Raw genomic sequence first — 14577 nt, 5'->3', positions numbered from 1 at the left:
TATATATAGTTTTTATCATGGACTATGCTTTGAAGTTTGTGAACAAAATGGGCAAAGATCAAAACAGGAGACAGCAAGCCATTGTAAAAATAGAAGCATTAAAGCAATCTGTTATGCTCCTTGTTTACATCTCATCTGACATTAGGCTACTGAGGATTATTACTTGTAACAATTATATTTTGATTAGGATTCAGACATGTACAAAAATAGCAACATAATTTTAAATTCACTTCTGTATTACAGCAAAGTAACTGCTGAATTAATTTCCGAAACATTATGTAGGTTTCAAATGTTACAAAACACATTCTATACACTACATGCAGAATTTTAGTCTGCTGTGTTTGGGTTTGTTTCATAGTAATAATAGTTATGACAGTTAAGAACATGTTAGTCTCCAAAACTTCTAACCTTAAGAGAAGAAAGGGAGAGAGAAAACTGTTACTGGCTTTCTGACAATGGCAGGGAGTGTGTTAAACCAGTGTAAAATTCAATTAAACTGTCTAGCCAGGTTTTTGAAGCTGAAATGCAGACCCTTTCAGTTAAGCTTCTTATTTTTCTGTGACCGACACCGGTGGATACTGTGTTATGCCAAAACCAACAGGCTGTAAAGCACCTTGTTTCATGCTCCCAGCTGATCAATATTTTTATTTTCCAGGCTTGCCCAGAAATATGGAGGCAGTATCACCTAACAGTAAGTAGAGACACCTTTTTTATTTTCTTGTACACTCAACCTATTTACTCTTCTGTGAACTGCTGACCATAAAATATAGACAAGCATCTTCTTCAGGAAGATAATAAACATCTGAAGAGTTTTTGAACTGGAGACTGCAATAATACACTGTCCCTTTTTATGCGTTCTTAGAAGTTCTGATTGTTTTTACTACTAGCATAATTTAATGACTGCATCCTATCACTTTCCTCTCCATAACTGCATTTAGTGTATACATTGCAAAAAAAAAAGTTTAATTTTATACTGGGGTATAACAGTATTCCTGTCTCAGTGTTTCCCAGATTTGGTTGTCAAATCCCCATATATTACAAGGCAGTTTCTTTAACTTTGAATTAAAGAACGTTACCTAGAGAATGGAATGTGAATTTTAGAAATAAACTTTGAAATCTTTGTAAATGATTCTTAAAGAAGAAATCAACTGCCACTTCTTCTTTGGCACCTGGTTAGTTGGTCTTTAGTTATAAAAATAACTACTACAGACTACAAATAAATTATTCAGTTTTTAAATTTTTTGTATGCAAAACACAGGGAAAATTTAAACAAACTGCACCTACATTAACTAATATGAAGTCTGAAAACAATATTTAACTTGTTTAGAATAATGTCTAATTGATCTACACTACAAACCTTAAATACTATTTATATATACACACATTTATGTATAAAAAATTAGGCCTTGCCTATGACTTCTTTTCAACATAAGGAAAATGTGTGTGTAACTGGAATAACTTAATAACCACTGTCATCCTTGTACGATTAAACAAAGCAGAAAAGTTTGTCCAGTACTTTTGGTTGTGCTGTGGTTTTGAGGTTTTTCTTTCCAGTAAGGGAATACTGCTATAGGATGTACTTTAAAATCTGTTCCACGTGCCTTTTCAACATGTTGGAACTTTCTCTTTTCTGTTTTAGCAGCTAATTTTAATAGTAAAGGATACACTCTGTTGAAAACCTTTCCTGTGTTTAGGGTTTTTTTTTTAAACATTCACTTTGGAAATCTCCATTTCTATATGAATATTTTCTTTGCTCTTAAATTACCAGATTAAAGAAGATGTAATAAGAATAGGTTTAGTTGCATTCACTTTATATTGTTGTTTGCTTTATTTATTTAAAGATACTCAAAAGAAAAGATTCAATCCTTTATAATTTTTTATACTCCAGAAAAGGAAGTGTTAAAATGGTTTGTTAGATCCCTTATGGAACGTAGATGTATTTATGCAATAATGTGATGATGAATTAGGTTTCAGCTAATATGTCAAAATATATTTTGTCGTTCGGGCCTGTTTTGGACATTGAACAATTACTCAGAGTTATAATAAACACTACAAAAAATTCTTACTTTTTAAAAGGCTAAAACCAGATTCTTCCTGGCAGTCATTGACAAGCAATCCGAGCTGTTTCACCATGAAGAATTGTAGCCAACTAATTTTCAGGGAAAGTATTTTACTTTATACTTTCAATGGTGTGAAATTAATAATATCCACCAACAGAAGATCTACTTTAAAATTTTTGGAGCTATGCGTGGAAATGTCATATTGGCAAAATTAATTAATTTGGAAAAATATTGCTTTGGGGTACTCTCTGCTTGTGAGAGAATATTTTGAAATGTGATCAAATATACATACATATAAATATTTCCTATTTCATTACTAAATATTTAGTCCCTACCTTGTTTCTTATAAATGCCTTTACTATTTAGTACTATAAATTATCCAGGTATTTAATTTACGATGATATTTTGCATAGCATCTTTCATGTGAAGATCAATTTTGACAACTACATTAATTGAAGCATAATCAGATTATACTTTTTTAAAAACTTTCGTTGACAACAGACATAGTTGACGTTTAAAATAGAGGCTATAGTTCAAGAGAATCTATATTATTTAAACTACTTAAACATGTCAGGGTCAACTTTTCTTTTTTCACTTAAGAATTCTCTCTAGATCTAAACTGCAACAGAAGCAAATAATATCCACAGATGATGCTGAAACTGTTGTGTTAGAATAGAGTTGTTGTCTATTCCTTTTACAAAAGTATGACTAAAAGGTAGAAGTTGTTTGCTCTCAAATAGGCATTCCACTGTTTAACTGCAGTCTTCAATTTACAATTCCATCATAGTTTGCTATAAATACAGATTTCTAAACAAATAATGCAAGAGAAGAAATATACTTGCATTTATTATTTTTGGAGAATATGCATGTATCTTTACAGGTATATGTATTGATGTTAGATTCAGGTTTTTCACACCTTACCAATATATATAGCAAATTAACAACTGGGTTCAAACTGAATTTGGGAAAATTGTAAACTGATAATGTGCATAACATATATAGACATCAACCCAAGCAGAGCAACGGTTATATTTTATACAAATATGTGTCATGTTTATGAACTTTTAAAACCAGTTCTATCATACCACTTTGCCAAAGGTCCATATAAAAATTGTGTTTAAATGCACATACATTCTTTAAATGTTCCTAATTAATGACTCTGAAAGCTTGTTAAAAACAACAGAACCCAATTCTTGTCTCTTTGTGACGCTTTTGATGATTTTATTCATTATCTGTCTCTTTTCTAAGAGGTGGACTGCCATCTATTGACTCATAGTAGTTCTTGCACTTCAGTGTAGCTTCAGTAGGAACAATGAGTACATAATAATTCTATTGCTACTGTTATGGTTGGTGATAGGTTTTAGTTTAAACTCTTACGGTTGGAAATTTCGAAACACTAAAAAAAACTTTGTAATAATTGTCAGAAATGTCTTGCTGGCAGCTTCTTTTTGTTAGAATTTCAGATATTTTAAGAGGCAATTGAAATGGCAAAAAGAATGATGAGCAGAATATTTTAGTTTGTTCCTTGTCAGAAAAAAACAGACAAATCATATTAATGAAGCTTAAATTGAAAGGCTCTGTGATAATCAAAGTTTTATAACTGGGCAAGGTTAGGTTCTGGAAATTCCTTTCAACTATAACTAGAATTACTCTGTAAAATCAGTCAGTCACCAAAACATTAATCACATTACAGATTGTGAATTAGCATAATATTTAATGACCAGTTTTGATGATGATTTAAAATGTGATTAAATAATTTTCATTGTGCCTATTCTGTATATTTCTTCTTTTTTCAGAAAAGATAAAATAAAGTTGTCAACATATTTTTATGGGTTTTTTTCCCTCATTGTTTCCTGCATGCAATAAATGATACTCAGATACACAGTTCTACAGTTAGCAAACTTGTTATTATGAACTCATAGTAGTAGGGTAATAATACAAGAAGTTGATTTTCAAAATCCAATAAAAATAATTTTACAATATTTTGGCCAGATATAAATAATGTTAGAATATGAAGAATCACAGTCCTACAAAAAAGAATTTTTAAGGGCCCCTGAGACAAGTTCTGTCCCACAGTGCATTGTCCCTGAGCCTTAGGAAACCTATCTATAACTCTGACTGAAGAAATAATATTGTCGTTTATGATTTTATTATGGTTGTATGATTTTATTATTGGGATTGGTGGCCTGGTTGTGCAAGATGAGCTACAAATACTCAGAAAGATGCAGTCTCTGATGCGAAGAACGTACCATCGCTCTCATCTCTTTCATATCAGGACTAGTAAGAGCACTTTCAGTCATAGCAATTCATTTTAAGAATATTAGCCTCTCTCTAAATTCTATCTTCCTGTTATTTTTCATTTCTGTTTATAAACTACTCACGACCCAAACCAGAATTGTATATGTGTTTGTAGAATATTTTGCTCTGGACAGATATAGGCCGAGGAAAAATCCTTCCCAGTTTAGTTGCAAAAATAGTGCATACTGAAGTTAGTGGAACTGCTCTGGTGACAAACGGGGTTTATCTTCTAACTAACATTTTTGGATAATTTTGTTCAGCTTTGTTGTTTGACCTAAAAATGCATTGTATATTTAATCTGATCAGCTTTCTTTTTTCCCCATGGCAGTTCCCCTTTTAGGTAACTTTGCACTTCTTGGAGACCCCCACACCTACAAATACACCAAACAGATTTGTACTCAATCTTGACTGTATAGACTATATCCTTAGATTGTGAAGTGCTTGGGACCGAGACTAGGCCTTCTGGAGAGTCTGGAAAATTCCTTGAACACTATGTGAGCGCTGCCTTAAACAATAATAATAGCAGGTAGCCCTGTTATTACATAGCAATGTTACCCGCTTCAGAAGATAACTACTGCTGTAGAATACTTCTGAAAAAAATGCCACAGCACTTTATATGTATCTACATGCGTGTGGCTTTGGGCTGAATCCAGTTCACCTTCACTGTGGCAGAGAAAGGCAATCCAGTGGCTGGCAGTAGAAGCTAGACAAATTCAGAGTGGAAATAATGCAAACATTTTGAATGTCAAGAGTAATTAACCATTGGAACAATTTATCAAGGGTCATGGTGGGTCTCTATCACTGACAATTTTAAAATCAAGATTGGATTTTTTTTTTTTTAAATCTTCTCCAGAAATTATTTTGGAGAAGTTCCCTGATCCGTGCTATATAGGTCATCTTAGATTATCACAATGGTCCCTTTTGGCCTTGGAATCTGTAAATCTATGAATAGCTTAGTGCCGTGGCTCTCAACCTTTCCAGACTACTGTACCCCTTTTGGGAGTCTGATTTGTCTTGTGAACCCCAAGTTTCACCTCACTTAAAAATTACTTGCTTACAAAATCAGACATAAATAAACAAAAGTGCCACAGCAAGCTATTATTGAAAAATTGCTTACTTTCTCATTTTTACCATATAAAATTAGTCTATTTAAATAAATATTGTACTTACATTTCAATGTATAATATATAGAGCAGCATAAACACGTCACTGTCTGTATGAAATTTTAGTTTGTACTGACTTCGCTAGTGCTTTATACATAGCCTGTTGTAAAACTAGGGAAATATCTAGATGAGTTGATGTACCCCCTGGAAGACCTCTGCGTACCCTTGGTTGAGAACCTCTGGTTAGGGGGTCTACTAAAGTAAGTAAAATGAGTGGGATTCGGCTCTGTGTGTGTGGGTATAGTGTGTGTATGTGGGTATAGCGTGTGTGCGTATTTTTTAATGGAGCATTTACCTTTCAGTCAAATAAGGGATAACTATGAAAAATGTAGGACGAAGCTTATTTTTAAATAACCCACAATATTTTCAAAAAGAAAAGGAGTACCTTAGAGACTAACCACAAGTACTCCTTTTCTTTTTGCGAATACAGACTAACACGGCTGTTACTCTGAAACCACAATATTTTGTTTAAGGTACAAAAGCACGTATTTGTATCTTTATGATTCAAGCTGAAAAATGGGACAAAATGTATCCTATATTCACCTGATATGGGGCACAAGACATTAAGCACCAGGAAAGACGTGGACAGCCACTATAATGTTTTGGCATAAAATAAAATTTGCGTTCACGTTATATAATTTCATTTTTTTCTGACTACGTACGTTATACTTTATCATAGCATATTGTAATCTAATTCATTCATACACTGAAGCATATAGCAAGCTCAATCCAAGAATAAAATCTACATACAATAAAGAAACAGAAATTAATCTTTCAAATATCAATATGGCCTTCTTCAGGAAATACATGTAGAAAGACTAAGGAAAGGTAAATCCCAGCCGATGGACAAAACATAGTTTCTTTCTTGTTTTTTAATGTATTTTCCAGATGTGTAGATATACTTTAAAAAAAAATTCCTGCTGTTTTTAGGAGGGTTCTTTCCATGATAGCTCATCCTTGATAATACCTCCCTTCCTCTTCCAGTGTTCAAGCAGTAAGGGTCCCCTCCCCCATCTCCTGTCTCTGCTAGTTTCATTTATATTACAACCCCTGTCCAAGATGGCCACCAACAGAGTTTTACAGCCATCAGAATTTTTAACCAGCTGAGGCTATCATTTAACACATTTTTTGACAGTTTGTTAATCTTACTTTTAATCCACTTACATAAAAAAAGGTGAACCAGAAATTCACTGTTTTGGCCTGTGTGCGTAAAAGACATGAAGGGACAATACATCTTTTGTGTTTAAATTTTGCACTCTGATTTCTTTGTGTGCCATTATTACAATTCTACATGGCCTGCCACCTTTTTTCTGAAATAAAAATGTAAGCAGTCTAGCCTCAAATCAATTTAAATCCTTAAAAATGTGACTTTCAGAAAGAGTTTTTAAAATATAGTGTTTGTGAAAAAATATTTAAGCTTGAGAGTTGGGAAATTTAGAAACTAGAGAAGGCTTTGTAGGTTTTGTGCAGATGAAGGTTGGAAAAAAGTATTTTGGTGCAGAGATTAAGTCTTGCTACTCTCCAGTCTTGCTGTTCTCTGACTCGTGGATAGCATTATTTGAGGCTCTTGGGACATGACTACAGTATCAACTCCTCTAGAATTACCTGACCTAAGGTTTCTAGAGCAGTAACTTTGTAAAGATTATGTAAATTATTTTACATGTCACCAACTGATCAGTGTCATCTTCTTTTTTAAGAAAATACTGTAAATATATTACTTTTGTTGGACATAGGTTATATATTTTTCACATACTTTGGAGAGACACGGCATCCCATCACAAGTTGTATGTCAAAACTCACATAGCCATTTTACTGGATGATTTACAGTGAAGATAACCCAGAATTGCAAGGCATTTGAATTTGAAATAAGGATGACTTTGTGATGTTCTGTGCAATGGAAAAACAAGAGCATCTGCACTTAGGAAAAAGTGGTTTATGATGTTTGGGTTGCGTGAAGTTCTCACATGGCTTAAAAATTTATGCTGAAACATGTTTAGTTTAGGAGAAAGAAGTTCCAACCCTTTAATAATAATTGGTAGAGTTACTTTTTTTAATTATCAAATGTTTATGAAAATTTCATCCCGCCTGCTTTTACACGTGTGTGACCTTTGGTAGATGTTTCCATGAAGGTATTATGCTTCATAAGCGTTCCATTATTTTAATTAAAAAAATTTAAAAAATCAGTCAGGAGTGGTTTGGTTTGTCAGATTTATTAGCGAAAATAGAAACTTTTTTCATTTAGTTTTTGTTTTGCAGTATATAGTATTGTTTTCCTATTAATGGCTATTTCTTCCTTACTTGTGACTCCTTTGCAAGGTTCATTCAGAGTACGTTTACTGCTGTCACAGTAGGGAACGCTTAGGGCTGGTCTTATTTCCAAATAGCCAAAGTATACAAAAGGCTACCCTGATAGCTTTGAGATATAAATTAGCAGTTAGATCATTCTACACAAAGTGACTTTAACTGTATAATGAGTCCAAAATATATACTACAGGTGTGGGTGAGATTGATTGTTAAAATGATTGAGTGTTTTCCAGTTTTTACTTTAAACTGCATTTAAAGTATTATAGGCAAAATGGGTGATCTTCATAAATAATAAAAAAGATCATGTTAAACTTTTGATTGTCTACAAACATGTATTATTTGCATACTTACCTTCTCAGGAAAATATAATTTTAGAACTAGATGCAACTAACCGCTTATAAGGGGAAATAATTGAAGTACACAATAATCAGGTTTTGTTTTTACTAGTAAAGACAGAGTAGAAAATTCCAGTTGCAGATCTATTTAAGTGGTACCCATGTTACTATGTTTGTTTGAGGAGTAGCTGCTGATGCTGTTCCTAATGTTTTTCTATACCTAGGGCCGGATCCTCAGCTGATGTAAATTGTCCTAGCTGTTCAGTGGAGCACTGTCAGTTTACAGCAGCTGAGAATCTGGCCCTTAGCCGTATGCTTTGTCCACTGTGAGCTTTGCTGAAGCACTCTAAGAATTGTGAACTGTTGTTAGAGCCTGGGAAAGTTAACCTTGTTGGAATATGAACCTGCAAGCGGCACAATAATGAACTGTCATTTATTTGAACCATTTAACCATAAGAGTTATTTTCTGAATATTTTCTATAACATTTTATGCTGAAACTAGGTGATGGTACGGATTAGGGTAGGGGAGTGATGTGGTACAGCTTAAGCCTTGATTATAAGTTGTGGTTTGATGTGCTGTAGGAAACAGTCCTACACCATGGCGGAAGAGACGGATGGACTGATCTCATCGGACCCTTTTCATTTCTAACTTCTGTGCACCTATGGACAGTAGCCCCTTGAACTATTTCCATTTGTTAAGATACATCCTTCAGTACGTCTGAGACTTCCATGTGTCTTCTGAATGCATAATAAAGATATTTAAGGAACTCTGTACTTTCTGTGGGGTGGGAGACTAGGATCCTGGCTTTACGAGGGGTGAAATTAATGTATTTTTATTTCAATTAACAATAACACCTTTTTATTCTGAAGGCTGTTGTTCAATGCATGTAACTGTCAATGATCCCAATGGTAGGGCATTCACACAACTGGGAAAGGATGACAAGTACCCCAAATATTTACTAAAAACTGGAGTAGGAATCTCTGTGTTCTTAATGGCTAAACTGCCCTGTGTTAATCTCTTTTCATCACACATTATTTTTGTGATGCACTGGAATTATTGGATAAATAGTTCCTTAAGTAGAAAAAAGAATGATTAATGTTTATTTAGATCTTATTGTCAAAAGCCTTCTCCCTCATATAACCACCAGCAGCTTCATTTAACTAAAAGGATTAACATGTGCTATCATTTCTGTAATGTTTATGGTGCCGGTGATTACTTTCACTTGTTTTGTTTTTTAAAAATAAAAAAGGTACATTTAAGCATTCATTTAGCTAATTTCTATGCTGACAAGTATTAATGATTTGAACAGTAAAATAAATAGGGTGGAAGATTAGTGTCAGATTTCCTGCATTTTATGTTTACAGTCTTTAGTCTGAGAGAGTATGTAATAATTCTGTTCAGTTCACCTACAGTAAAGTGTAGGTGTACATTTTCATCCTTTAAGTTATCTACGTTACTGTAAATGTATGTTCGTTGAATCTTGACATACAAGCTGTGAGTGCAGAAACAAAGTTTACTAAATTTGGTTAAAATATATGAGGTTGTGTCTAAGCTTTCTGTATGAAAAAACAAAAAATATGTTGTGGTTTTACATTGGTTTTATATAAAATCTAGATATAAATATTTTTAATTTAAAATATTTGCATTTTTCTGTTTTAAGTGGATAAATGCCTTTGAATATTGCAAAATTAAAACAAAAGTTTAAAGATGTAAACTGCTAACTCAAACAAGGACATCCTGTTCTGATTCATAAGAATTTTGAGTCTGCCTGTCATGATAATAATGGCTCCTTTGCTTGTCAGTTGTCCACTGAGTAATGGTCTGTAAATAGTATGTTTAATATCATTTAAAACTATTGCACTATATCATATAAATAATCTGCATGTTAAAAAGTCTGTGATATTCAGTGACCCAGAAGAAGAGGATATGGTGTATTGCACCAATTAATATGTGTATTTAACTCTCTTTTACTAGTCATGTATAGACCGTAATTGCTGTTTAGGAGCTGTGAGTTTATCTTGTCAATGAACCATGTATTAAGGAGCAGCTAAGAACTCAAATACTTTAGACCATAACTTTCTAAAGTTATGCTTGATCATGTTAATCATCTACAGATTGATTCCCTAAAAATATTTATTGACTTATTTCCGAGCGGTCTGTCGTGTCAATAATAACACCACCACATCTAGGTATGGCCTGTCATGTCAATGAAGAAGTTACTATCTCTGACAGATTTACCTTGGTTTTGTTTTAATTAAAAAGAAAAACATAGAAGTGATTAAAATATAACCCCAAGCACCATATATTAAGAGTTAAAGAGCTTAGTTCCAGGCTGAATAGGCACCATTTTACTTCAGTATTAGAGAAGTCTCAGAACAGTGGGTGATCTGATTGAGCACGTGTTAAAATAAATATGTATGACAAAGTCAGAAGTCTCTTGGCTCTGAATTTTTTGGCTTCTGTGGATTGAAGTTAGACCTTCATCTTTTAACTTATTTTAGTATGTTAATTTTGTTTGTAATGTATAGTAAATTTATTCCAAAAAGCCATGACTGTAACTCTCAAATGTGCATAGTTATACAATATATTTTCCTTTACTTTGGCAGTGCTTCAAGTTTAAACAGCCCATGACATTGCTGCCATTGGCTGTTTGTTTCCGCCACCACCAGGACTCTACAAATGTTTTTTTGATTGCTCGTTTGATTTTGCAGTTTGGTCTATATCTACTTGAATGGGATATTCTCTATTAGTACCTCATCTGTGCATCTGCAGTAGATTCTAGTCATTTTGTTATATATAACTGTACCTATGATAAATTCTCATACTATAGTTATTTAGCTGACAATGCTGACTGTACATGGCGTCTTGCTTTGTTTTGGGTCTTGACAGTGCTGTTAATTCTATTAGTAAATTGTTGCCCTGGCATTTTAAATAACCAGCGATATAGCATTGGATTTCTCGGAAACAGAAGATTGCCATAATGGCTCTGAAATGTTAGGGATTATATTATTTTCTGTCTGTAAAGAGATTGAATTTAAATTATTCTATTTATTTAGATATACTGAATTTGACAGTGGTGTATGGTTTCAGTTTGACTTTTTGATGGGCAGCTCAGAGAACCTGGTTAAATGCAATCCCACTGATGCTGCTTTTCTGATGGTGGTACAGGGGTGTTAGAGAGAGAGGCAGCGGGCATAGAAGTTTTCAGAAGGATGATTTGGGGACATGATTACTGTCTGGGGTATTTATTTAATTGGTGTTGGAGGAAATTAAAATATTTTCTGCTTTGTTTTAAGAAATGCCCCAAATCATGTTACAAAGTAAAATCTAGCTACAGGTATTTAGACTTCTTCAATAGAAATGGGTATATAAGAAAGACATTTGAACCCCATATGAAGTTTCAAAGAAGTTCATGTACAGATTGGTTTGAATTTGTTTGACCAGGGATTATCTTCGCTACATGTATCAAATTTATAGTTATGAGGAGTTCATTGCATAGGCAAATAAAAATAATTACAAAGTTTCTGTCTGGGATATATATGGTATCTTTAAAGGGGGAATGCCTAAGGGATGTAGCTATCAAATTGTAGACGCTGCTTCCTGCCAAATGAATGTTAACTTGGATAGTTAGTAATCATACTGGTCATGTGCCAGTGCCAAAGGTATAAGGAAATGACCTTGTCTTTTTAATAGTCTGATTATTTAAATGTACTGTATGCATTCACTCATCAATATAATCAAAGGCAATACAGATTGACAGCTAGTTGATATGTCGTTAAAATAGGAATCTTTACTTATAATTTGTTCCTCCTGAGTATCTGATGTCAAGATAACACTCCAAAAACACAGCTATAAGGGACTGAAACACATTCTCTCAGAATCAGTTGTATTCAAGTACTACCATAATAGGCTTGGTTTTCATATTCTACCATATTTTAAAGAAATAATTCCTTTTTTGAAAAAAGCTTTAGTCATGGTTAGGGGTGTTCCAGTAGGCCAGATATAGCTTAGAAGGAAAAAAAAAAAAAAGGAAGCTGTAAATCATTTAGAATGACAGTAAAAATTAAAACCTTGGGGTTTGTTTAGCTCCCTAGTGTATTAGCTAATAAATATAACCAAGCTTCAGTTCTGTTCAACTCCTAATTTTACAAGCATTGGAAATGTTTGTGTTCAGATTAATGTACAAATGCTTGTGTAAACATACATATTCTTAGTAGTGTGAGTGCATATTGTGTGTGTGTGTGTGTGTATATATATATATAGTGTGTGTGTGTGCCTGCCTATAAATGTATTTGATAGCTACACTAATAAACATTCAAATAAATATACAGGGATCCATATATGTCTCCTCCCTCTCCCTCCACCCTCCTTTCCTCCCTCCCCCCCACCACATCAAAGCTTGTGGTCCTTTTCCATCCTTGTACTAAAAGGTTTCTTTGTAAGCCAGGCCATTTGTCCGTCATTGTTTGGGGTCCAAACAGTAGTAAAATACCCTGTCACCGATCCAGAGTGCTGTGAATGGCAGCTCCTCTCCGGACAATTGGTGGAGGTGCCTAGAAATATTCCTGAGAGGATTATTTAACCTTTCAATTTAGGGGGCACAAAGCCTGGCTGATTAATGAACTTTCTGATGGGTGCTGATAAGCGGATCTATTTCTTTATTTCCTCTAAGAGTGATTCCTTCTCCTGCCCCATATTACTATAATCTTAAACAGAAAATGTGGCAAATAGATTAAAAAACAGCACTAAAGAGTTTATCTGGCTGGCAAACTGAAGGAGCTAAATTAAAATTGGTAATGAAAGCAGTGGCTGAGCCCTGTATATGGTTTTTAAATGCGCTGTGTATTTTGAAGAGACTTATTCTCCAGCTTGCCTGGTAATGACTGCTTTTGGTGCACAGTCCGGGGCTGGCTTCTGTTATTCCCCCCTTCCCCTCCCCCCCCCCCAAAAAAAATGAGTTGTGTTATCTGGATGACTGCAGACACATATGCATCCCCCTTTCTCACTGCATGGGCAGACAAGGTCGATAGCATTACAAGGTATTTGTGGCAGTGCTTGTTTCAGTTTTCAGAGCTGCCAGTTTCCAGCCAGATTTGAATTACAAAAGAAGAAGCTGGCATGAAAATTGAAAGGGTTTATCGGCTAGTCTGAAGCCTCATAGCACATTGCTTATTTATGCAGTCCATTTGCACCAAGAAATATAAAAAGGAAATGCATTTTAAAAATACGGTCATAAAGACCCAGATATGTTTAAGATGGCAAATAAAATATAGATCCCTATAATATCTTCCAGGAAACGATTTCACTTAATGTTGCACATTACTTCAGAGGAGCATTTATGTTACTGTCATAAATTTGTGCATTTGTGTCACTATATAGGTAGTCTCTGGGGATTCAGAAGGAAGCTTTTGCTAACTTACTTTAAAATTAAAATAGAGGAAAGATCGGTCTGTCGATTGAGAGCTCCATAGGAAATAGTTGAAATGTAATGCACCACCCTATTTAAATAACGTTTTGCATTCCGTGTAAAATTAGCCATGGACCAGTGAATAAATGCCACCACCTTTGGAGAAAATTGGGATGCTTTTTAAGCCAGGAAGACGTTGGAGCATTCAGGGAGCGAATTGCTGTTATCCATACAATCTTGCATATATTCATTGTTCTGAACTCACTGAAGACTTTTTTTGTCCATTTTACAGAAGCGACATCCTAAATTAATATTTAGTATTTTTCCCTACTCGTAAGAGTATCAAAAGATTACATTCATTTCTTTCATATGTATAATTTTCTAGTTTTTGTCTCTTGGTTTCATCTTTTCACACAGTGAATTGTAGCTGCCATTTGCATCTATTTAAAATGCATTATATAAATGTCTACTTCTGTAGAAGACTATCATGTCTTACCCCTTGTATTGTGGATTGAACAAGTTATATTTTTCCTTGTGGTTATTTGCAAGTGTTTGCTTTTCCAGGCTATCCAATTAAAAAAAAAATCTAGCCATTGATTTGTGACTTACTAGGTATTGTTTAGAGAAAATATAACTGCATAATTCGCTCTGCTTTAGTAACACTTATTTCATTGTTTCTGTTATGTAGCCTATTTTTCTGAGGTTATAAACACACCTAAATATACTCATTCACAAAGTATAACTTGTGAGAAGAGGTCACAAGCCATGTGCAATTTAAAAAAGAAAAAATTAATGGTTGATGGATTTGAGCAAATGAATTTTTGGATGTGTACAGGTTTAAAATGGCTAAAATTTAAGAAATAAATTTCGCAAGGAATTGGTCCACTAAAATAGTCTAATTGCTTTGGTGGCTGTGAGATTTTTAAGCCAAAATATTTAAGTTATGTACTTCACCTGCATACTAAATATGCTCTGTACATTTTTTTCATGAATTTTCATAAGGATTTTT

The 14577-nt window shown here is 33.9% G+C and overlaps 1 protein-coding gene across 5 annotated transcripts in view; it reads left to right on the top strand.

Moving 5' to 3' along the window:
• ZCCHC7 (zinc finger CCHC-type containing 7) overlaps positions 1 to 14577 on the top strand; it is a 160715-nt gene that overhangs the window by 125649 nt on the left and 20489 nt on the right. For all 5 annotated transcript variants that reach the window (XM_037902195.2, XM_043546338.1, XM_037902196.2 and 2 more), the window contains exon 6: positions 656 to 691. In XM_037902195.2, the coding sequence (XP_037758123.1) occupies positions 656 to 691 (36 nt within the window). The remainder of the gene's footprint in view (positions 1 to 655; positions 692 to 14577) is intronic.

The sequence above is a fragment of the Chelonia mydas genome, chromosome 5 (assembly GCF_015237465.2).
Source record: "Chelonia mydas isolate rCheMyd1 chromosome 5, rCheMyd1.pri.v2, whole genome shotgun sequence".
In the NCBI taxonomy this organism is placed as follows: domain Eukaryota; kingdom Metazoa; phylum Chordata; order Testudines; family Cheloniidae; genus Chelonia; species Chelonia mydas.
Note: the sequence above shows the minus strand (reverse complement) of the source record. Positions and strands in the feature narration are given on the sequence as shown.